The sequence below is a fragment of the Mastigoproctus giganteus genome, chromosome 6 (genome assembly GCF_048544385.1).
Source record: "Mastigoproctus giganteus isolate SK-2022 chromosome 6, ASM4854438v1, whole genome shotgun sequence".
NCBI lineage: Eukaryota > Metazoa > Arthropoda > Arachnida > Uropygi > Thelyphonidae > Mastigoproctus > Mastigoproctus giganteus.
In genome coordinates, this window is record NC_143580.1 from 235766114 (window position 1) to 235792619 (window position 26506).

The 26506-nt window shown below is 37.5% G+C and overlaps 1 protein-coding gene across 4 annotated transcripts in view; it reads right to left on the reverse strand.

The window, feature by feature from the left end:
* DppIII (dipeptidyl peptidase 3) overlaps nt 1-26506 on the reverse strand; it is a 168574-nt gene that overhangs the window by 75231 nt on the left and 66837 nt on the right. For all 4 annotated transcript variants that reach the window (XM_090376785.1, XM_090376784.1, XM_090376786.1 and 1 more), the window contains 2 exons: nt 17086-17207; nt 16613-16743 (listed from right to left, as the gene is read on the reverse strand). In XM_090376785.1, the coding sequence (XP_090232911.1) occupies nt 16613-16743; nt 17086-17207 (253 nt within the window). The remainder of the gene's footprint in view (nt 1-16612; nt 16744-17085; nt 17208-26506) is intronic.

The window sequence follows — 26506 nt, forward strand, 5'->3', positions numbered from 1 at the left end:
TGCACCTGTTCCAAAAGTCCACATCTTTCCTAAAATGAGATGTCCACACCTGTATGCAGTCCTCAAAAATGAGATGTCCACACCTGTATGCAGTCCTCAAAAATGTAGCCTAACCATTGCCTTATACAGTGGAACCTTGTCCTTGCTAGCAAAGTTTCTGTATATCACATATAACCCAATGAGCTCTCCTAGCAGCCTGCCTGTAATGATCAGAGATCTTCATGTTGGACTATACAATTATCCCTCTAGTCTTTTTCATTCTCCACTATCTGAGTGTAGTACCACCCAACTGGTATGTTATACTGGTTACTACCTATATGTAGTCCCTTGCATTTATCAATGTTAAACCTCAATTGGCATTTCTTGGCCAATCTGTCTAATTTCCCTAGGTTATATTGCAATAGCATACCCTGATTCCTGTTATTGACTACCCTGTCAACCTTTGTATATCATCATTAGACATTAAACTCAATGTCTTCACTAATATCATTAATAAATATTGAAAACAATAAGGAGCTCAGCATCAAACCCTGCAGGACTCCAATAACATTAGTCCACGAAGAGCATACCCATCGATAGCATGGGTATTCTCTTCATGGACTTCTTCGGGCTATCAGGCGAGCCTGGGAGCCCCAAGATGTTTAGGGAAAGGAAGTGGAGATAAGAATGAGAAGTAGGAGATTGGAAGGAAAGGGAAGGGAAAGTTGGATAGAAGATACGGGGAAGAATAGACAGCCCCTGAAATAGAGAAAAGTTTACAGTAGTAAAAAGAAATAGTGAATAGTGAACTATATTACTATATTCTATTACATTTAAACTCTAATCTAAAGATATTTAGACATATTTGAACAGAGCTGCAAAGCTAGCAAAAAAACAATATCAATGAAAATTATATACAACTCTACAGCCTGTAGACAGGAAGCAACGTTAACAGCTATATGTCTTCAAAAGAAAAAAAAATATATATATATTAACAATAAACATCAACAGCAAGAAAACAGTGTTTGACACTATCTTCTAGAACAAAGTTTCTTGAAAGTCAATACCTTTTGGTCTTGTACATAGTCATTAAAATTCGATACATATAATGTATATCATTTAACAGGACTTATTTTCCTGCAAGACATAGCCATTAACCTCTCATCAACACAAGATTTAAATTTTCAACAACAGTTCTTACAAACAACTTACAATAAAAGACAGACTCAGTGAAAGTCAGAGACAAGAAAACCTTATTAGTATTAGCCGCATGGTGCAAGAAAGCCTATGGCTTATGCTACACCAGCCAAAAAAAAAAAAAAAAACCTGAACCTAATATCCTATGCACTTCCCTCACCCAAAGGTACTATCCAGATGACCTTTGAATTTCCCCAAACTGTCAGCCTCTACCACCAATGTAGGCAACTTATTCCAGTAATTTATAACTCGCTAGCTAAAATAAAACTTCCTGCAGTCCAATCTAAACATTCCCCCCCCCCGTAACTTGAATTTATTTCCCCTAGTTCTAGCATCATTTATAATCTTGAAAATTTCGTCCTCATTCATTTTACTGATGCCTCGCAGAGTCTTAAACACCTCAATCAAATCTCCTCTAAGGCGTCTGGTTTCCAAACTCTGCAACCCACATATTCAGTCTTTCTTCATAAGGACGCCCTTTTGCCGATCTCACAAGGCGAGTTACCCGTCTTTACACCCTTTCAAGAAGCTCAATGTCTTTTTTAGGTGCGGCCTCCATACTTGAACAGAGTATTCCAAGTGTGGTCTAACAAAAGCCTTATATAATGGGATTATCACGTCCCTATCTCTACTTGCAAAAGTTCGATAGATCATTGATAGGACTGTGGGCCTTCCTTGCAACCTGTTTACAATGCTCAGAGAATTTCACGTCTGACCGTATCGTAACACCCAAGTCCCTTTCCTCCACTACTGGGTTTAGTTGAACTCTACCAAGTGAATAAGTTATTTTGGGATTACTGTTTCCCAGGATACCTTACACTTTGTTGGATTAAAGCATAGCTGCCATTTTTCTGACCGTTCCTGAAGTCTATCTAAGTCTCTCTGAAGAAGCTCAGCTTGACAGTGATCATTAACTACTTTATCAATTTTAACATCATCTGCAAATTTAGACATCAAGCCCTCTATCCCTTCATCGATGTTGTTTATGAAAATTAAAAACAACAGTAGTCCTAATACTGATCCTTGGGGAACGCCACTTCTTACATCAACCCAATCTGAGGAATAGCCATTTATCACAATCCTCTGCCTCCTGCCCTGAAGCCATCCTGATGTCCATCTAAGGATTTTCCCAGTGATTCCAACCTGTTCCAGCTTATAAAGCAACCGCTCATGTGGGAGGACTTAGTCAAAAGCTTTGCTGAAATCTAAATAAACAATGTCGAAATTATTCCCTAAATCCAGCTCGTGAGTGACCCTTTCAAAATAGCAAACCAGATTTGTTAAACATGATTTTCCCTTTACAAAACCATGCTGAGTATCCTTAAGAATTTCAATTCGATCCAAATGATCCTGAATTCCACCCTTGATCATTGCCTCCATGATTTTCCCTACCACTGAAGTCAGACTGACAGGTCGATAATTTCCCACTTCACTCTTAGAGCCACCCTTATGTATGGTTGTTGTTGGGTTTTTTGGCACAAAAGCAACTTTGGCCATATTGCGCCTTATGTATGGGAGATACATTGGCACTTTTCCAATCCAAGGGAATCTCCCCAGAGTCTAGTGATGTTCACATAATTAGCCTCAATGGTTCAATGCACTCACTTGCCACCTCCCTTAAGATTATAGGGTATATTCCATCAACTCCAGGAGCTTTACTGGCCTGTAGGCTCGAAAGTTTTTTCATTAAATAATCTTGCGAAATTTCAATATCATTAATTACATATTTTTCAACTTCGCTCCCACAATTTTTCATTGCCACAAAAGGTTTTTCATTTGTAAATATCTATGCAAAATAACTGTTGAGTTCATCTGCAATGGCAGCCGGTGTATTTAATACTATCCCCTTTCCCTTACGTAAGGTCCCATCTGATTTGTCCTGCTCTTCTTGGCATTTATGTATGTGAAGAATTCCTTATCCCCCTCTCTTTGCTCTGTTTGCTAGTGATTTCTTATAAACTGCCTTTGCCTGTCGAACCTTTTCTGTGACTCTATTACAGATCATCTTGTAGCTGTTATAGGCTTCAGTACTTTTTATTGTTCTGTAACCTTTCCATGCTACCTTTTTCTACTCAAATTATGTGGCAACTTCACTATTCATCCAACTTGGAACCCTCCTCGTAGAGTATTTTTTTAATGGTAGATATGCATTCAAGGCATTGTGATTAATGTTTTAAAAGCATACCACAGTTCAAATGTATTTATTCTCTGTGCAATTATAAACTCTTTTGTGTAACACCCCATTAAGGATTAACATTTTCAATGCATTTTCGTCTCCCAAACACACTATCAGCAAAATCAGAGAAATACAAGAAATTCCGCTGATTTTCCACCGACCATGGAAAATCAGCGGGACTCTAAATAGTGGTTACATTCTAGGATTAAATGATCGACCGTTTCAACAGCTCAACAAGGGCAGAGAGGAGATGCGGACAATCCAAGTGCATTTAATTTGGAGTTTATATTCCCATGACCTGTAATCATAACTGTGACATTTAAGCCCGGACAAAACTATTTTAACTGCTTAGTGTATTCAAAGACATTAGGAATAAAACTATAGGTAACCCTGCCCAATAGATACTGCAATATTATTTCATAGTAAATAGGCATTCAGAACCTGCAGAGCAACGGTAGAAACAGTTCTACACGGGCACCTCCGTAGCCAGGTGAGCAGGAGCAGCAGTGCGTAGCCCACGCTTCTTGATTAGACCAGGGTTCGAGCCCATGCCCACCAAATACAGAGGATGCGGAAAGGTCAGGGAATGACCACCACATATCCCTGGAGCAATATGGCCTTAGTTGCTAATGCTCCTAAAAACCAAATAATAACAATAACAGTTCTTACACACTCTGGAGGAAAAATTGCTTAGATTAGATAAGATATTTTTTCACCATGCTATTAACCACCCTAAAGCCCCATGCACCTGCCACATAGCATATGATAGGCAAAAATAAACTCTTATAGTATAACTTTAATGTACTTGATTTTATACCCCAAACGTTTTTACTAATTTTAACTATTTTCCCTGTTAAAGCTTTAATCTTCTTCAAAATATACTTTACATGTTGAATGAAAGAGAGTTGATGATCAAGCATTACTCCAAGATATTTGTATGTTTTTTTCTACTTTGATGCTTTGATTATTAAGTTTAACAACAGGCGGTCTGTTTAGATTTAAGTTGCCCTTAAGAAAAAGCTGTTTCGTTTTGGGAACTGAAATAACTAGTTTGTGCACATTGCACTATGAGTTAAGGTCATCCAAGATGTTATTTGATTTTTGCTCTAGCTCTAATCTTGAGTTTCCCATAATCAAAAGGGCCTCCAGATCATCTGCGTAGGCAATCTTACTGACATCGCCATGACCAGCAGCAGCCACCCATCAAGGAACACATTCCAACGTATTGGACCAAGTACTGATCCTTGAGGGCAACCACGAGGAACCGGTCTCGTGATCGAGCAAATGCCCAAGGAGACGACAAGGTTCTGTTGTTGAAATAATCTGTAGACAACCGGTACAAAAGAGCTGAGACCCTGGCCTCCCGGTACCTCGCCAGGACACTTTGCTACCACAGGGTGTCAAAGGCTCCTTTGAGGTCCACGAAAAGACCGAGGACGTAATTAGAATTCGAAGCAGAAACGGTATTTATTGCTGCACTAATTGCGTCCATAGTACACCTGCCCTTAGTGAAACCAAATTGAAAAAGAACAGAGAAGTTTCTGGAAGTATAATAATTTTTATATCTTGATACAATTAGCTTTTCTAGTACTTTCCCTAAAATGAGGAGAAGCGCGATGGGACAATATGATGTTGGTACTTCTGCAGGCTTGTTTGGAGATTTTAGCAAAATTTTTAAGTTTGCCAGTTTCCGTGGCTTTGAGAAACAGCCAGCATTTAGACAGGAGTTCATAATATTGGTGATAAGCCGTGGCCTCAACCTCCGAATCCTTTCGAGGACTGAAACCTCAACCAGATCTAACCCCGGACATTTTCCATCTCACCTGGAACAGATTGCATCAGAGACTTCATATGCTGTAAATGGATCCTCATTTGTGGAACCTGCATACATTAAATGTTGCATATGCATATCAGTTTGCTTTGTACATTCAGGGAATGAATAATCCTGATGAGTGATCTCATGGAGGATAGCATTCATAGTTTCTTGCCAAGATAATGTCTCTGTACGATTTGGTTTAATAATTGTTGAGAAGGTTACAACAGCAGGGTGAATTTTTTCTGCGACAACCTTGTAGGCTAACCCCCAAGGATCATTTTCCATCATTTTCTGAACCAAATGGTCCCAAGCTAAGTGCTTTTCTTTGTGGATTGTGTTAAAATATAATCTTTTTGCAGCCTTATCCTCTACCAAATGTGCAATTTCCTCTGCATCCCTGTTGCTTCTTCTAGCATGCTGATAGTCACACCTGGCAGATTTCAAGTTATTTCTTAAATTAGTCAATTGCTGTGTCCACCAAGGCACTGCTTTGTCTCTTCTTCTTTTTTCTTTTTAGTAAAACTCTCATTACAAACAGCAATTATTAGATTTGGTGTTTTCTCAACCTGCTGTAAAACAGGTAAACGTTCAAGATTTATAATGAATTCATCAAAAGCAGCAGCACAAAATTTTTATTCGAATTGGCTCCAATCAACATTGCTTGTCTTAAAGCATGGAAAGTCATAAATCATTCTTGGACGACAAGAATCAGTTTTATACATTATATCAAAAGTTATTACATTATGGTCACTACTTGACCACGATGTATGAACTTGCCAATTTTCAATGTATTTTCAAAATGAATACATGCCACAGACTAATCAAGAAATTAGTTCATTGTTGTATAGTCTGTGACATGTAAAAGCAATGAATTCATGAGTCATGTGAGAATCGACTACAGCCATTTCTGTCATGAGTCATGATTTTCATGGATGAAGTATTCAAAGTAGATCTTTTGGCATCCATTAAATTAAAGTAAGAATTTAAAAAAATATTACAGAATTTAAATTTAAGCTTATAAGATACTGAAAAGAATGCAACTTAGCAGAATTAGCTTTAGAAAAGGTAAGAATTAAATTTACAAAATATTACAAAAAACTTTAAAAAATTACCAAAATTTAAATTTACAAGATATTTAAACAAATTAAGGAAAAGAAAATTGTCTAACAAGCTCTTGACCCTATTGTCTTTTAATTGAATATAATCACACAGAGCTAACTAATGCACACCTGCTTCTATAATTGCTAGCTCAGTGTTAGCCAATATCTTACCAAGATAGGGTAAGGAAGGTTCTGTAATGTGCAATCTCTGGAAATTATGCGTTTGTATGGTTACTCAACTGAAGTGCATAAGACTTTAAAAGGATTAAGTAAAGTAAATACTGATAGCATCTTTAATCTTTCTCTTGATACACACAAGGAGATATAAATTTAAACTGAATAAGTTGGTTAATAGTTGCAGTGCATTACATTTCAGGTACATTTGATTTTTTTCTCTTAAATTTTCTTAAAGTAAATATAGTTACCACCTTATCAATTAATTACTAAGATTATAACATCATAGAAAACATAATAAAACTTTATAGGTTCATGTTCTCTAAACTTTGCCATTTAGTACTCCATTCCCATATTACTCTTTTTTTTTTTGTCTTTTACATTTGATCTATGAATTTCTCTTTTCCAAACAAACTGTACGGAAAAAAGAAATAATAATTGCCAGATTTATATTTATACAATTTTACCGAAATTTGGTTCTGCTCAACAAATATTTTTAACAAGACCAAATACAAAATTTCATGAAAATCTGTCTACTGGGAGTCCCTCTGTTATGTGCAGGAAAGGACTGATGGTCATGGTGAAGACAGGTGCTTGGCGCATATATATATATATATATATATATATATGTGTGTGTGTGTGTGTGTGTTTAGAATAAACATCTGCCAAGTGTCACGGAAGTTTGGCAATTATTAGAAGGGATGGGCAAATGAAGTTAGGGTTGTTTTTTTTTTTTTTTTGCTGGTGTTGTATAAGCTTTGTATTCTTGTATTATGTGCCAAACATTAATACTGAATGTTATTACTTCTAATGTAGAGACCTTTCTGCCATGTTTCCTAACAACAGCATTATCACTCGAGCACTGACCTTTCTTTAAAATTCTACTACAAGCAACTATTTTCTACTACTGGCATTCGTGACGAGCAGACGTGCCTATTAGAGCTCTTCATAACAATATTAAAGAAGTATAGATAAGAGGGGATTACAGCAGGATTACAGAAGTAGAGCATGATTTCAAAGGTTATTTAGTATATTGTAAAGTTTATTTTAATAAGTTTTTTTTTTCTTTTCCTGTAATAGTTTGATTTTTTTTAATATTATAAATATAATTATTTTAAAGTTTCTTTTATTAATTAGTAAATTTTATAATGGTTATTACAAGATCCACCTTGAACACTTTGTCAGAGGGTACCGTGACCCATAGGGAAATAGCTGATGGTGATTCCCGGGTGAGTCATGATCTTATCCCTTGCAGAACCTGTGGCATGTATTCCAAGGTCAACCTAGTAGATAATCCTAGCTCACTTGGAGATCCTTTTCTTTGTCACCGTTGTAAGGAGTGCACCGATCTTAAGTTACAATTTGGTGCATTGCTAGAACAATCTGAGTCACAGAAAAAAAATGGGTGCTTGACCTCGAGAATAATGTAACTGGGAGCTCGTCAGGGACTCAAGACTAGCAACGTACTAAGTGATGCACTCCCGATTCGGGCCCCAGAACAGAATAACCAGGTGCAAACTATTCTAGTTCGAAAGGACTTAGTTTTATTAGGGGATTCCATTGTCAGCTAAACGAGAAATATTTATTGTAATAAGGATAGGTGGACTAGAACCAGGGTATATCTGCCAGGAGCAACCATTAATGACGTCACCAACAGATTGTCAGATTTTAAGGGGGTTAAAGAAGTATTATTATTCATGTGGGGACTAATGACACGATCTGATGATTTGTTAGAAAAATATAGGACCATGCAAGTTAGGTCACAATGTCTATGTGTCTGCAATTCTGCCCAGGCATGATAGGAACTCGTTAGGGACGATAGGAGGGATTATGTGCGGAAAGCCTTGTGGATTAACTCAAGACTTGAAGGACTCTGCAAGGCTTTTGGGGAATTTTCTATCAGCTTGGCCCGCACTTGTAGGTAGAAGGAATCTGTTTTGTAGAGACGGGATACATTTAAACAAAGGTGGTGCAAAACGTTTTTGCCAGTATTATTGAGGATACATTACAGGTTCAGGGAAACTGCTAGTTTGGGGGTACAAGGGTAATATAGATACACGTTTATCTGATAATATTGGTCAAATTAATGCTTGCACATACCTCAAGAGTTCTTGTCTGTTACCACAACAGAACATATTAGCAAGATGTTCTGAAAGCAGAAACGTTTCAAATGAGTGGGCAGCTAATACCAGGGAAGCAAGCTTAAATAACTTTAAGGGGTGTGTCAGGGTAGTTAACTATACAAGAACACTAAGTCTTAATTGTTTGTACAGTAATGTCAGAAGTGTCGTCAATAAAATGAGTGAATTCGAACTGCTCGTTAGGACAAGTAACGCTGACATAATAGGGCTTACGGAAACGTGGTGACACCCCGGAGACAGGTGATGACGAGGTTCAGCACGGTATATATATAATGTATTTAGGAAGGACAAGGAAGATAGAAGGGATGGTGTGGTCATGCTTCTTATCAAAAGCAGCCTGAGTGTGACGAAAGCCATCCCAGATTCAGATGTTTTGCATGCTATTATAGAATCTGAACAGTGTGAGATAGTTGGAAGCAAAGGTATAATGAGAGTGGGAGTAATCTACAGGCGAGGTGATTGTGAAGATCATGATCAGTCTCTACATGCAAATGGAATGGGTAAGTAAGCGTGAATGTCTTATTATTGGTGATTTCAATTTGCCTCTCATTGATTGGAGCAAATGGGAAGGAAACTCCACACGGGGGACAAAATTTTTAAATCAATTAGATGATTATTATTTGTATCAAAATGTGAGGGAAAGTACTAGGGAAAACAATAATCTAGACCTCATCATAACACATAAACCAGATGACATAATAGGGCTGACAGTACAGGAACCAGTAGCAGGAAGTGTTCACTGAGTTCTATGGTGGACGATGACAAGAGAGGTAGCAGTATTTAAAAGGGAAAGGAATGGATTATAACTTCAGGAAAGGAAATTACAATGGCTTAAGGTGCCACATGGCCTCTATTAACTGAGTAGATATCTCACAGAGAGTGAATACAACTATTGTCTCTTCTCCAATGGAACCTTTATCTCATGGCTATTCCCAACCCCGTGTTGTTTGGCATTACAAGATTGCAAAATGGGATGACCTGCGAAACTTCTTTTCTTCTTTTCCTTGGTCAGATTACTGTTACAAAACTTCTGATGTCAACGTTTGCTCAGATCGTGTCAGTGAAATTATTCTTGCAGGAATGGAATCCTTTATCCCACACTCCACTTTAAAATCTCGTCCTTTATTTAAACCTTTGTTTTCCAATAAATGTGCTAAGGCTGTTCATATTGCATATTGTAATTGGCTTGTTTCTAATTCTCCAGTTTCATTTTCTGCGTACACCAAAGCTCACAACAATTGTAAAGCAGTTATTAATCAGTCCAAACTAGAGTTTGAACAGACTAAGAGTAGAAAACTTGCTTCTTGCCCTAATGGTAGCCGAGCATTCTGGTCTCTTGCCAAAGCTATTGGCCACAACTTTTGCCCATCTCTGCTCCCACCTCTGTCCAAACCAGATGGTTCTGTTGTCACTTCAGCCAAGGATAAAGCTGACCTGCTAGCATCCCATTTTTCTTGCAACTCATGTATTAATGATCTTGGTAAAACACCTCCCACCATTCACAACATGCTCCATTCAATGACTCCTGTGGTCTTCCGTCAAAAGGATGTCAGAAGGATTTTGACGAATCTTGATGCTAAGAAAGCTCCAGGTCCCGATGGTATTTCTCCACTTGTTCTCAAAACCTGTGCTCCTGAACTTACTCCTATTCTTTGCCGCCTTTTTTTCACTTTCTTATTCCAAAGGTGTTTTTTCCTTCTGCTTGAAAATTTGCTCATATCCAGCCAGTTCCCAAAAAGGGTGACAAATCCCTCCCATCCAATTATCGTCCCATTGCAATTACTTCTACTCTTTCTAAAGTAATGGAGAAATCAATTAAACGCCAAATCTTAAACTACCTAGAAACCTTCCGTCTGATCAACAATCACCAGTATGGATTCAGTCAGTGTCGATCCACTGGTGATATTCTGGCTTATGTTACCCATTTATGGACTAATTCAATGGAAAGGTTCAGTGAAACACAAGTAGTTGCTCTTGACATCTCAAAGGCTTTCGATCGTGTTTGGCATAAAGGTCTTCTAAACAAGCTTCCATCTTATATTACAAGCTCTCTGTCTTCTAACTTCTCCACTAATGCCGGTGTCCCCCAAGGTTCAGTTCTTTCTACCACTCTTTTCCTCTTGTATATTAATGACCTTCTTCCATTGACTGGAAATCCTATCCATAGTTTTGCCGATGATAGCACATTGCATTCCACTTTCCATTTTGAGAAACCTTGTCCTGCTCAATCAGCTTCAACTTTTCGAAAATCTGCTACCAATTCCTTAAATGCCGATCTTCAGGTAATTCTCCAGTGGGGCAAAGACAACTTAGTTGATTTCAACCCTTCTAAAACTGAGTCTTGTCTTATATCTTGCAAAAAGGATTTTTTCAGCTCCTATGCTTATCTTTAGTGACACTACAATTTCTAGGCAAAATGATATATCTCTTTTGGGGATTACCTGGACTTCTAATCTCTCTTGGCACAAGCACATTACAAACATTGCTTCCTCTGCAACTATAAACTTGGTTTTCTCTTTCGCTCTCAGCGTTACTTTTCTTCCAAACAGCTGCTCACTCTGTATAAATCACAAATTCGGCCTGGCATGGAATATTGTTCCCACATCTGGGGTGATGCCCCCAAAACCTCTCTCAGGATTCTTAATTCCATTCAGAAGAGGGCAGTTAGGTTAATTAATGTTAATGATTCATCTCTAACAGAGTCTCTCCACTCGCTGTCTCATAGAAGTACTGTTTCTGCTGCATGCCTCTTCTATAGATACTTCCATGGGCACTGTTCTTCTGAATTGGCTTCTATAATTCCCGCTCTCTCTTTCAAACCAATCCGAACACGTGCCGCCACCAGCCAACATCCATTTACTGTCCAACTCCAAACTCACAGAACCAACTTTTGATCTTCCTCATTTATTCATTCAACTGCCGTTTCCTGGAACAACCTTCCTTCATACGTATTTCCTGAAAATTACAGTCTACAGAAGTTCAAGTCCAATGTCAACAAATATCTTCTTTCGTCTTCTCAACCTCCAACCCAAGCATGGTACTAAGTACTATAGGTTCTAATACCTCTCGTGTTTGGTGTTAACATAAAAAAAACTGAATTATGGTATACCTTTAAAACATTAATCACAGAAGACTTGAATGCTTCTATACCATTAAAAAAAAAAAAAACACTCCACAAGGAGGATTCCAAGTTGGATGAATAATGAAGTTGCCAGATTACTTGAGCAGAAAAAGACAGCATGGAAAAGTTACAGAGCATTGAAAGTACAGAAGTGTATTAATAGCTACAAATTGATCTGCAATAGTGCCACAGAAAAGGTTAGGCTGGCAAAGGCAGATTATGAGAAATCGCTAGCAAAGAGGTGGGATAAGGAATTCTTCATATATACAAATGCAAAGAAGAGAAGAACAAACCAGATTGGACCCTTATGTAATGGACGTGGGATAGTATTAGATACCCCAGCTGAAGTTGCAGATGAACTCAACAGTTACTTTGCATCGATATTTACAGAAGAAAAACCCTTTACGTCAATGAGAAATTATGGGAGTGAAGTTGAAAAAAATGTAATTAATGATGCTGAAATTTCACATGTTTATTTAATAAAAATACTTTCGAGCCTACAGGCCAGTAAGGCTCCTGGGGTTGATGGCATTTAACCTATAATCTTAAGGGAGGCAGAAAGTGAGTCCATTGAGGCTAATTATGAGAGCATCACTGGACTCGGGAGTGATGTTGTTGAATTGGAAAAGTGCCAATGTGTCTCCAATACATAAGGGCGATTCTAAGAGTGAAGTTTTTTTTTTTTTTTTTTTTGATTTGGTAGTTGTTGGCGCATCGGCTTCTGTGGCCATATTGCACCTCCCAAGGTTTTTGCAGTACTTTGATCCAAGCCCGAGGCGGGAATCGAACCCGCGACCTTGGGGTTGCCGGGCAGGTACTTTACCCACTCGGCTAGCCCGGTCGGCTCTAAGAGTGAAGTGGGAAATTACCAGCTGGTTAGTCTAACTTCAGTAGTAGGGAAAATCATGGAGACAATGATCAAAGTTGGAATTCAGGATCATTTAGATAGAAATGGAATTCTGAAGGATAATCAGCATGGTTTGTTTTGTAAAGGTAAAATCATGTTTAACTAATCTGGTTAGCTATTTTGACAGGAGCTGAACTTTGGGAATAATTTCGACATTGTTTATTTGGATTTCAGCAAAGCATTTGACTCAGTCCCAAATGAGCAGTAACTTTATAAGCTGGAACAGGTTGGAATCACAAGGAAAATCCTTAGATGGATAGCTGGATGGTTTCAGGGCAGGAGGCAGAGGGTTGTGATAAATGGTTATTCCTCAGATTGGATTGATGTAAGAAGTGGGGTTCCGCAAAGATCAGTATTAGGACCACTGTTGTTTTTGATTTTCATAAATGACATGGATAAAGGGATAGAGGGTGTGATGTCTAAATTTGCAGATGATGTAAAGATTGGTAGAGTAGTTAATGTTCGCCGCCAAGAAAAGCTTCTTAAGAATGACCTAGGTAGACTTCAGGGATGGTTGGAAAAATGGCAGCTATGCTTTAATCCAGCAAAGTGTAAGTTATTGCACCTGGGGAACAGTAACCCCAAAATAACTTATACACTTGGCAGAGTTGAACTAAAGCTGGTAGTGGAGGAAAGGGACTTGAGTGTTACGATACGGTCAGACTTTAAGTTCTCTGAGCATTGTAGACAGGTTGCAAGAGGAAGGCCCATGGTGTCCTATCGATGATGCATCGAACAATTGCTAGTAGAGATAAGGACATCATAATCCCATTGTATAATGCTATTGTTAGACCAACACTTGGAATACTGTTTGTGTTGAGGTATGGAAACCACACCTAAAGAAAGACATTGTGCTTCTTGAAAGGGTCCAGAAACGGGTAACTCGCTTGGTGAGATCAGCAAAAGGTGTCCATATGAGGAAAGACTTCAATATGTGGGTTGCAAAGCTTGGGAACTAGGCACCTTAGAGGAGACTTGATTGAGGTGTTTAAGGCTCTGAGAGGTATAAGCAAAATGAATGAGGACGGAATTTTCACGGTTATAAATGATTCTAGAACTAGGGGCCATAATTTCAAGTTACAGAGGGAGATGTTTAGACTGGATTGCAGGAAGTTTTATTTTAGCCAGCAAGTTATAAATTACTGGAATAAGTTGTCTACATGGGTTGTAGAAGCTGACAGTTTGGGGAAATTGAAAGGTCACCTGGATAATTACCCACAGGAGAAAATGCTTAGATTGTCCATATTCTTTTCTCTTATTTATTAATTATTATTTTTATTTTTATTATTATTATTATTATTATTTTATTATTATTGTTATTTATTTATTATTTTTTTATTTTTTATTTTTGGATGGTGCAGCATAAGCCATAGGCTTCCTTGCACCATGTGGCCATTGCTAATACTAATATCCTGTGTAGTTGCTGATGGTAGTGATTCCTCCATTTTCCCATCAGATATTAGTTCTAACACATATGGGCACAATGGACCCAACATCGAGTCCCTGAAGGTTCGGTGTTGAGCCAATTGTTGTTTTCTATATTTATCAATGACACTGATGAAGGCATATCGGGCTTAATGTCCAAGTTTGCAGATGATACAAAGATTGGCATGGTGGTTAATGACAGGAATGATGGTATGCTACTGCAACAGAATCTAGAAAATTAGACAAATGGACTGAGAAATGGCAATTGAAATTTAACATTGACAAATGCAAAGTACTGCATATGGGCAACATCAGAGTAATGTACCAATTGTGTGGTACTAAATTCAGGGTAGTGGAAAATGAAAAAGACCTGAAGGTAATTGTGCAGTCAGATATGAAGTTCTCATAGCAATGCAGACAGGCTACCAGGACAGTTTACAAGGTTCTGTCAATGACATACAGGAATTTTGCTAGTAGGGAAAAGGAAGTGTTATCCCTTTGTATAAGGAAATTGTTAGGCCACGCCTTGAGTACTGCATACAGGTCTGGAGGCCTCATTTTAGGAAGAATGTAGAGTTGCTGGAATGAGTGCAGAGAAAAGCAGTGAGATTGATGAGGGGAACAAAGGGATGCTTCTACCAAGAAAGGCTTCAGTTCTGCAAATTGCAGCATCTGGAGGCTAGGAATCTGTAATGTAATCTGACTGAGGTGTTTAAGGCTTTGATTTGAGCATGCTCAATACTGATGGTATTCTTCCTCTTGCTCAGATTATGTGCTTGAGAGAGCATAAATTCAAACTGAGGAAAGGACAGCTGCAGAATAGACTTACGAAAATTTGCCTTTAACCAGCAAGTGGCTGATTGCTGGAACAATCTTTCATCTGTCATTGTAGAAGTTGATAGTTTAAATAAATTCAAGGAAGAACTAGACAAACTATTGGAGGGAATGAATAGGTGAAATGGGAGGTATCATGCGTTTTTTTTTTTTTTTTTTTTGGTATTGGTATTTAAGGGCACAAGGGCAGCTGAGGCCAAAATATGCCAGGTCCTATATTGGTTTTTTTTTTTTTTTTTGGCTGATGTTGTATAAGCTTGCTTTCTTGCATCATATGCCACTCACTACTAATGCTAAACCCATCTGTCACAATGCAAGCAGTATGACACAGAGCGCTGTCCAGCTGATACAAGTATGGTTTCCTGATGTGCTGCCACAATGTAAGTTGTGCATTAATGTGTCCAATACATCTAGAAAGACCTCAGCATTCACAGTTTTGTAAAAAACAACCAATGGTCCTAGGCCAAACCATGAAATACAGCCCCACACTATCATGCTGCCTCTGCCAAACTTCATCGTTGGGACAATACAGTATGGCCGGTAGCTTTCTCTGAGCATCAGCCACGTCCAAGCACAAATGTCAGACTGGTAGACCATGTACTATGACTCATCACTCCAAAGCACAGACTGCCATTGGTCTATAGTCCAAAAACAGCAAGGTCTTACACCAAGCTAGATGGTATCTGGTATTAGTTGGGGTGATTAGTGGCTTATGCACAGCTACACAACTGTAGTAATCCATATAATACAGTACCTTGTACTGTCTTATATGTGTCCTTATCATCTCACTGAGGACCTTTGCGTGTGTGTGTGTGTGTGTGTGTGTTGCAACAATGTCAACCTGTGTTCAGAGAGAACAATTCATTGCAAGGCTCTTCCTGTCATGTTCTGTCAGCTTCAGAGGTTCCCCTGGTCATTTCATGATACTTTTAATACCATTTTTCTTCCACTGTGGATCACATTACCAATCTTGTTGTTGTTGTTGTTGTTATGGGAGTTTAATGGTGCATAAGCTACTATGGCTATAATGTGCCTACATTACCAATCGTTGACTTAGGGATCTTTAGTGCTGTTGAAATGCCACATACAGACTGACTGCTTATGTGGCACCCTATTATCACTCCACACTGGAAGTCTTAACTCCACCAATTAAGGGATCTTGCATTCACAGTCATACTAATGTCTCCTCAAAGATCTATGAGCAAATTTATAGTTGCATCTGACATGTGGCACTTGGGTAGGATGTGATCAACTATTAATGGAAGGGTGTCTGGATATTAATGGTAGGGCAGAGTATATTCTAGGCCAGTTTGCAAATATATGGAGAAACCTCACACCTTGTTTGATACTGGTTAACTACAGCACTGAGTAAAAAAGGCCTGAGAGAGAGAAGAACAAGAGATGTCAAATGATTAGTTATCCCCTGTGCATGAAATATTGGCATTCACTTGGACACTGTGTATACTGGAGGGGTCTGGAGGGGGAGTGCTTTCCAGTCATGCAAGTATGCTAACTAAGCAATGAAATGTACTTTTTCTTAATATGAAATAACTTGAAAATGAGCACGTTATTAAATACTGAAAAACTATCAATGAATTTTAAATTTATTAATATGGTAGAGGGCGAAAACATTTTCAAAGGCACAATTATAGGTGCCTAGATCCATCACAATATCTAGAAAGATACACAGGACTATAAAAAATTACATTTACTGTTAATGCATTAACATTTTGTGTGCTTACATTTCAACTATAGGCCCTTTGTCTTTTATCCAATAACGAGATCCATCTTTATGAGCATCAAGTAAACCTGTCTTAAAACTATGTATATAATTCTCTATCATTTGCATTTCATTTTCATTAGCTGCACTTTCCTATAAAAAATAAATAAAATTTACTTTATGGAAAATGTTTAAAATACCAACACTGTATTTTAAGTGTTTTAAAATTATCTGTTAGTTGTAGAAACTGGACATACTTTTGCATATTTATCACTAGTCTATCATATTTATATGTTCAAATTTTTAGTACACATTTTTAGTACCTTATGATTCACAAGCAATAATAATCAATGTAATTTCAAATTTAACAAAAAATGGTAAAATTAAATTTCATGATAAAAAAACCACCTAAGTCTATTAGGCAATAATACATGCTCATCATATTCCAATCTGTAATATAGCCATGGGAAGGTTAATAATACAAAAACAACTTACTTTGGCTTTTGAAAGATTATCCACAACCAAACATAACAGCTTACTATAATCACCTCTAGTAACAATGAATTTGGCATCTTGCTCACCACGACTCCCTAACGCAGAACTACCTTGAGTTTGTTCTGGTAGGAAAATAAAAAAACCACATCCTAATTACAATAGGCATTGCACAGAAATGACAAATGTTAGCAAATATAAAATAGTGTTTTTCCACATTTATTTCAGCAATTTTACATTGTCAAAAATATATACAATATCAATTGTACATGAGAAGGTAGCATGGCAGATTTTATCATAAGTCTAAGTAATGGAAATTGTTTATAACTGCTTCCTGAATAAAGATTCAGGAAGTGGATCCAACAATTTTCTAGGTGAAGAGATACTTTGTACCACACAAATTATACGATTGAATTTGTGTGGTTTCCAAGCATGTCTGTAGATAACAATTTTGTTATAGCATACAGGCTAGCCTCGATTAATGTGATTAATTCGTCCCGCAAGCGCATTGCGCAAAACGGAAACGCGTTAATCAAATACAATAATCAATAGGAAAAATTATAATAGGTCCTTGACCTTCTGGAATGTCCATAAAGAATTTTAAAAATACCTTTTAAATAACTTTTTAACTGTATACAATGTAAAAGATAATGAAAATAATTATGGAATTAAATGTTTATTGCATAAAACAGCAGTTCCCAAACTGTGTGCTGCGGAATATTTTAAATTTTCGAGGGAAACACAGCGATACTCGACATCTGTCGGACCCAGCGCGAAATACTAGCTCGAGGTAGTTCACAGTTTCAACATTTCTTATTAAGTTGTTTGGACCTAACTACTAAACAGAACTGTTAGGTATTTCTTTTGGTCTGGGTGCGCCTTGAAAAAATTACTGAGACATTAAGGGCACCATGAACCGAGAAAGTTTGGGAACCTCTGACATAAAATACACAATGAAGAAATGACTGTTGCGGAAATATTTGAACAGTGTTGACTTTCTCTTTTCATCAATCAGTTTTCGATAGCCAACAACAATCTTCTCTGGGCCCTGGTGAAATAAATATCGCAGAGTACCTCAAACCTTTTGTTTGAGGTTCTATGTGATACAAAATCTAATTCTTTTACCGTTATCTCCTTCGCGGTAACATTTTCATCTGGTTTGTTTAAAAATTTGAATTTTTATGCAAGTGTGCATTGACTTTATTAGCAGGAGACAAACAAGTAACACATCTTCTTCCGATGGTTGATGGAACACACCGAGTCGGGCAGCAGGCAAATGTTTGTTTATTGACCGTACGACTCGCGGTAAGCTTAACGCGCGATTCAAATCTTTTTCAACTTTCACATAAAGAAAAAAATCGCGTTAACTGGAAATTTGCATCGTGTAAAGTGGTATAAATTTTCAAATAGCGTTAACTGAAAAATCACGTTAATCGAACTCGCGTTATGCAAGGCCTGGCTGTATTTTTAATATGGTCAAACTTGGAAACTATAGTTTTCACAGAATTTGGCATCTCACATTTTGTGAGTTAAATTATTACTGGATTGTCAGAAGCTGCAATGATAAGTACTTAGCATTCCACCAGTGAGGTGCTAAAAATACTGAAACGATATTCTGGAAGGGAGACACCACATTACAAATAATGTAACATTTCTCTAAAAAAAAAAGTTTAAACTTACATTATTTGTAACTTGTGATAACCTTAAAAGTTGAGAAATCAATGCTTTTGTCTTTTCATTTTGCCTGTGATATAAAAAAATAAATAAATAAATGAAATTATTATAAGTTCTATTATAGATAAAATCTGTTTGGTGGATGGTTTCCTCTGTTCACCATTAGAATAGGCATATGATGCAAGAAAGCAAGCATCAGCCAAAAAAAAAAAAAAAAAAAAACTCACTCCCATTTCACCCCTCCGTTCGTTCGAAATACCTGTCCAGCTGAGCCTTAAATTTATTTAGGCTATCAACTTCCACAACAAGGGATGGAAGTCTGTTCCACAAATCAACCACCCGCTGGCTAAAGGCAAATTTCCGCACATCTATCCGACATTCGTCCTTCCTCAATTTGAATTCATGCCCTCTCAGGTGATTATTCTGAGCAAGAGGAAGAATCCTATCAGCACTGAGCATGCTCAAACCATTCAAGACTTTATACACCTCTATTAGATCACCTCGCCGGTGCCTAGTCTCCAGACACTGTAATTTGTAAAACTTAAGCCTTTCTTTGTGAGAGCAACCCTTTGTTCCATTCACTAATCTTGTTGCCCTTCTCTGTACAAGTTCCAGCAACTCTAAATCCTTCTTGAAATGAGGCCTCCAGACCTGTATACAGTACTCAAGGTGTGACCTGACCATTGCCTTATACAAGGGAATAATCACCTCCTTATCCCTGCTAGAAAAATTCCTATATATCATTGACAAGACACCATGAGCTCTTGCAGCCCATCTGCACTGCTCAGAAAACTTCACATCTGCCTGCACAATTACCCCCAGGTCCTTTTCATTCTCTACCACTGTCAGTGTAGTACCACAGAATTGATACGTTGCTCTGGGGTTACTGTTTCCCATATGTAGTACTTTACATTTGTCAATGTTAAACTTCATTTGCCACCTCTCAGCCCATCTGCTCAACTTTTCTAGATCGTGTTGCAGCAACATACTGTCAGTAGTGCCCTTAACAACCCTGCCAACCTTTGTATCGTCTGCAAACTTGGACATTAAGCTTGATATACCATCATCAATATCATTTATAAATACAGAAAACAACAATGGACCCAACACTGAACCCTGAGGGACTCCACTAATAACATTAGTCCATGATGAGCAGTGTCCATTGATTACCACTCTGTCTTTTCCCCCTCAACCATCCCTTTATCCATAGCAGCAATTTGCCTCCAATGCCACACTGCTCCAATTTGTGCAGAAGTCTTCCATGTGCAACAGTATCAAAAGCCTTTCTAAGATCCAAATACAGCCAGGCCTCGCATAACGCGAGTTCGATTAACGCGATTTTCAGTTAACGCTATTTGAAAAATTATACCACTTTTCACGATGCAAATTTCCAGTTAACGCGATCTTTTTTTTTTCTTTTTATGCGATAGTTGAAAAAGATTTGAATCGCGCGTTAAGCTTACCGCGAGTCGTACGGTCAATAAACAAATGTTTGCCTGCTGCCCGCCTTGGTGTGTTCCATCAAACATCTGAAGAAGACGTGTTATTTGTTTGTCTCCTGTTAATAAAGTCAATGCACACTTGCATAAAAATTCAAATTTTTACAAAACTATGCTGTGTCCGAGCTATAACTGAAATCTTGTCTAGATGATCCTGCAGTGCTTCTTTAACCAGTGCCTCCATTAATTTTCCTGGAACAGAAATTAAATCACAGGTCTATAATTACTTGTGTCAGACTTTGATCTTCATTTGTGAATTGGGGTCACATTGGCACATCTCCAGTCTATGGGTACCTCCCCTGAGTTTAAAGAAGCTCTCATAATTATGGATAAGGATTTGCTTACTTCCTTTGCTGCCTCCTTTAATATAACTGGATAGATCCCATCCACCCCGGGTGCCTTTTTTATGTTTATCCTCAACAATTTCTCCTCCACTTTCTTCTCAGTTATTATTACAAAATCATCTAGCTCACTGCCAGAGTTTATTTCATCTCTGGCATTCCCCTTCCTGAATAACTTCTCATGTGTGAATGTAGATGCAAAATATTCGTTTAGTTTGTTAGCCACTTGAGCAGGATCATCAACAGTTGAACGATCAATATCCAGTGGACCAATCTGAATCATCCCCCTCCTTCTAGAGTTTACATAGGTACAGAACTCTTTTCTGTTTTTCTTAGCATCCTTTGCCATGGATTTCTCATAATCTGCCTTTGCCTGCCTAATCTCCTTTGTGACTTGGTTACAGAGCAGCTTATATCTATCATAGGCTTCCATATCACCCATTGATTTATAGGTATCCCATGCATTTTTCTTCTCTGCTATATGTCTCATTAGTTCATCTGACATCCATTTAGGCCTAAAAGTTTAAAAATATTTCTTAGTTGGTAGGTAAAGCCTAGTAGTAGCTTCCAAGAAAAATTCTTTGAATGCTTCCCATTTTGAATTTGCTGTTGGTAACATCATCAGTTGATCCCACCGTATAGAATTTAAATACTGTCTCAGACCATCGTAGTCACCTTTATGAAAGCAAAAACCCTTCCCTTTACCCCTGATGGTAGTTCCCTCTTTGAGTAAATCCCACTTCAGCACACTGTGATCACTGCCACCTAGTGGTTCCTTTATCTGCAGATTCTTAATGCATGAAGAATCACTACTGATAATCAGATCAAGAGTATTACTCCCTCTAGTTGCCTCCCGAACATGCTGATGTAGAAAACAATCATCCAATAAATCCACAAAAGGGTTGCTAGTGTGTGAGTGACCAACCCACAAATTCCAGTCAATATCTGGGAAATTAAAATCCCCCATTATAAGACACTCTGATTTACTGGCCCACTATTTCCCTGTACAGTTTCTTATTATACTCATCAGAGTCATTAGGCCTATAGCACACCCCTACTCTCAATTTTGATCTCCCAATGCTTATGTCACACCAAACTGACTTAACACTGCACTGTCCAGCGATGTCGACTGGCTTCACTTCCTTGGATTCTATGTGTTTCTTAACTAATGGCATAATCCCTCCTCCCTTCCTATCCTCTCTACCCTTTCTGTACACATTGTACTCTCCTAATTCCAGTTCTGCATTCCTTATATTTGTGTGACACCACATCTCTGATATTCCAACAATATCTGCCTTTGATGTTTTGAGCAATACCTCAAATTCATCAAATTTATTTACCAAACTCCTAGCATTGGTGTACACGCAAGTATACATGTTTGTTTTTTGGTTTTTAGTCGCATTAGCAACTAAGGTCATATTGCTCCAGAGATATGCGGTGGTCATTTCCTAAACTTTCCGTATCCTCCATATTTGGTGGTCAAAGGCTCGAACCCTGGTCTAATCAAGAGGCGTGTGCTACGCACTGCTGCTCCTGCCCGCCTGGCTACGGAGGTGCCGCAAGTATACATGCACTTGTTCCTATTCTTAGCTACCCTAACACAACCCATGTGTTTACTTGTACCTCAATGACTCCCAACAGTCTTTGAAGTTTGTTTGTTTGTTATCTGGTTTTTAGGAGCATTAGCAACTAAGGCCATATTGCTCCGGGGATATGCGGTGGTCATACTCTGACCTTTCCTCATCATCTGTCTCTGAAGTACCCTACATCTTGTTTTCCAGGCTGCTGCTCATTCCAATAGAAGCAGTGCAAGACTCACTTTCACCTCTGCCAGTGGCTACTGCGAATCTATTAGTCCTTGTATCCCCCCCAAGCTAGCAGTTTTCCGACCCATCTAACACTGCCTCGATAGCATCAGCAAACATTCTTGCACCCTTTCTATTTAAGTGTATCCCATCCCTGTAGAAGTAGTCTCTCCTGTTAACAAGTACAGACCAGGCTGAAAAAAATTGTACCCCTTCAGCCTTGCAGAATCTTTCCAGGGCCGTTTTGATTGACAAGGCTCTCATCATATACTCCCTCCTATTGTGTCTGGGCAGAATTGCAGACACTTTCAAATTCAACCCTAATTCATGGCTTTTTTTCAACCGCTGAGTAATTCCGCTAAGTAATTCCGCTGGTCTCCTACTCTTAATATCAATAATGCCAACGTGTACAACAATATCACGTTTTGTGCCCTTAAAAGATGATATCTGCTCTACATCAACCTCTGCCCCTGGCAGACCTACCCTGGTCCTGTTCCACCTATCCTTTTTACATACCATGTTCTCCGTTTCCCTGACAATAGTCACCAACAACTACTAGTTCCTGTGGGACCAGCGCATTCTGCCTTGGGGTTGCCGCTGTGTTGCGTGATGATCTTTTGTCTTTTCATTTTGCCTGTGATATAAAAAAAATAAATAAATGAAATTATTATAAGTTCTATTATAGATAAAATCTGTTTGGTGGATGGTTTCCTCTGTCCACCATAAACAGTTTCTATCTTGCAAAATTTTCACATTTCTAATGAGGCCATATAGATGGGAACTCCTGATTAGTATAGCCAAAGAGAAGGGAATACAAGTATGGAATATAAATAAAACTAAATCCAGCCTCACAAAAAAATACATACCTAAAAAATACATAAGGCAGGTGGCTAGAAGTAGCACAACTACCTATTTTAAACCCTCGGTAAATGAAAGAATAGAAGGAGAGCAACACCAGATTTGGGAAAAATGTTTCCCGAAAATATATATTTAATTCAGTAAGTGCACAGGTGGTGGTGGTGGTGGTGGGAAGATATTTACAGTTAAATATCACTATAATGATTTTTATACTTCACATTCTTTGTGGTTGAAAAGCCAATTTGTATTTGGCTTTTCAACCACAAAGTTTTCTATTGTTCGCATTTATAAATTTTAAAATTTCATGAAGATAATTAAATAACCTTGTGGAACTATAGTGCCCACAGGCATATGGATTGGAACCCCCTAATTAATATACAGCCAAAAAGAGGGGAATATATGCATGGAATAGAAAATATGGTACTAGATGTGTTGTTTGTTTTGTTTTTTGCACCAAAGCAACTAAGGCCATGAGGCATTAGTGCAGTTCATCTGTAAATTGCATGTATTCTACGATCAGTTTTCCTGGAATACACAAGCGATGGCTATCATTCTTTTGATATCTTAAACTTAGTTTATTTATTAATATTTCTTTCACACAAATCATACCATTGGTTTAATTACTGATTTGGTTTATCTAATAAATTCTGTTAGAATGTTGTGCAGGTTTTGAGATGTTGTATCCAAAGTAAATGGATGTAAATGGCTTATGGATCAATCTCATATTTTTATATATTATGGCCTATGTCACAAATAAGTAATCCTAATTAATAATATGAATCAGGAGATTGTAATGTTAAACAGTAACGAGCTTTGAGATATCTTTACAAACTGTCCTGATAAATATGTCCCATTAATATGTATTTCACAAATCATATCATTGGTTTAGTTACTGATTCGGTTTATCTAATAAATTCTGCTACAATGTTGTGCAGGGTTTGAGAGTATGTATTCAAAGTAATGGATTATGGATCTATCTCACATTTTTATATATTATGGTCTATGTCACAAATAAGTAATCCTAATTAATAATATGAATCAGGAGATTGTAATGTTACACAGTAATGAGCTTTGAGACTCTTTGCAGACTACCCATTAACACTGTAAAATATAACATGGGAATTCAATGCAATAAGCATCAACTAACACAACTTAAGAAGCCTATGAGGCTACATTATGATGTTAATGATTATATTGACATAATTAATTTACAGCAAAAGCTTAATTCGTCCAGTACTGAAATTACGCTTTCACCACAAATTAATTATGAGAAAATAGACAGTACTTTAAGACTTCATTATAAAAATCTTCTAACTGATTATATTGACATATTGGACATTTTATGGAAGACAATGCAGCAGGAATAATACTGGACCACTGAAAGACACATGCAGTTAAATAACCAATGATTCCAACTCCAATAACACCAATTTAATTCAGCTCCAATCCTATAAGAAATACTGCCAAAGAAACAACCTGAGTGAGAAAAAACAGCTCCTAGAAACTCCTCAATAGGTAATCAACCACCTAGAAGTTAAATCCCATTGAGTGTCATAATATCCTAGTGTGTCTAGATAGTACAGTAGTCTTAGGGGGAAAAAAAGACTTAGGCAGTAATATACAAAAATAATAATTTTTTTTATACCAAAGTAATTAAAGGGTCAGCTTATGAAACTCACTGAGGTCAAGTGTTAACAAGTACAGTATCTTCTATCTACTAAACCCTCAATCCAGACATGGTAATAAACACTACAGGTTTTAATAACTTTCATGTTCAGAATCACCAAAATGGATTCAAATTTCTGAATGCTCTTCAGAACACAGTTCCCATTTAAACAATACAATTTTAACTTAGCAGCAGTGACACAGAACTTCACAATGCAGATATACCTGAAAAATATCTGTTGTGCATTAATCACCAGTTCAAAATTAGTGGCTCTTCCTCTGTATAGCTTCCCAAACATATACAAATATTTACTTGGGTGGTTCTGGATGAGATGTGTGTTGTTTACACAGTGTCAATAAGTATAACTGGTAAAACAGTAATAAGTGCACAATGTTTTTGCACTTAGTTTTGCATGTGGTTTTATGAATTTGAAAATGGAAATGCCTAGTGTCATGTTTAGTTACAATTACAGTATTTCTTCTCCCTTAAAAGGAATTACCAAAAATTGATTTTTTGAAAAATAAGGGTAAAAAAAAGCACATTCTTAAAATTTTTATTAAAAAATTAAATACAGTGCAATTTCAATGAAAGAAGATGTCAGGAAACTTTAACATCTGTATTATAGCCAAAAATAAAATTTTCAGTTTTTTTTTTTTTTATTTTTCCCAATTTTTTAATATAAATACACATTTTACTAAAATACATATGCTAAGTAGCATTTTTGTTGTAAATTATTTTGCCTTTTTTATGTTGCCTTTCTTTTTAGTTTTACCATTTTGTCCTAGTGAATGAAACGAATTAAAGGTTTTAAACAAAAAAGTGCACCATTATTGCAGTTTTTTTAAATAATGCTTACTTTAAAACAAAAAAACTGCAACCGTTATGAATTCACTACAGGACAAGTCTCCTCAACGATTCACATTGAGGGAAATGGACCATAATCTGCTATGCTAGTCCAGGGTGGGTTGGTTCAGCCCTGGATCAGGGACTTGGGGCTTGGCACAGTAGTGTGTTGTTGTTGTTTTGGTTTTTAGGAGCATTAGCAACTAAGGCCATATTGCTCCGGAATATGCGGTGGTCATTCCTTGACCTTTCCGCATCCTCCATATTTGGTGGTGACGGGCTCGAACCCCGGTCTAATCAAGAAGCGTGTGGTACGCACTGCTGCTCCTTCCCACCTGGCTACGGAGGCGCCCACACACAGTAGTGTGTACTGCTGCATTCCTGCTCCTGACCACTTGGCTAGGGAGGCTATGGCTTCCATAGCCAAGAGCTTTGCTGCCCTTCTCCACCCATTCCAGACAGTAATTAAATAAATAATTACTATGTATAAAATATAATATTAAACTGTAAGATACTATTTACAATAAAACAATTAAAATACCAGATGATAAAAGTGGTAAAATATACTGTAGCTTTCAAAGGCATCTGCCTCCTTTTTCAAACAGTGTTGAAATTGTTTTATTGTAAATAGTATCTTACAGTTTAATATTATATTTTATACATAGTAATTATTTATTTGATTAAACTTTAATTGTTTTATCTAGTAATTTAAATATTTTAAACAGTACAAAACTACAG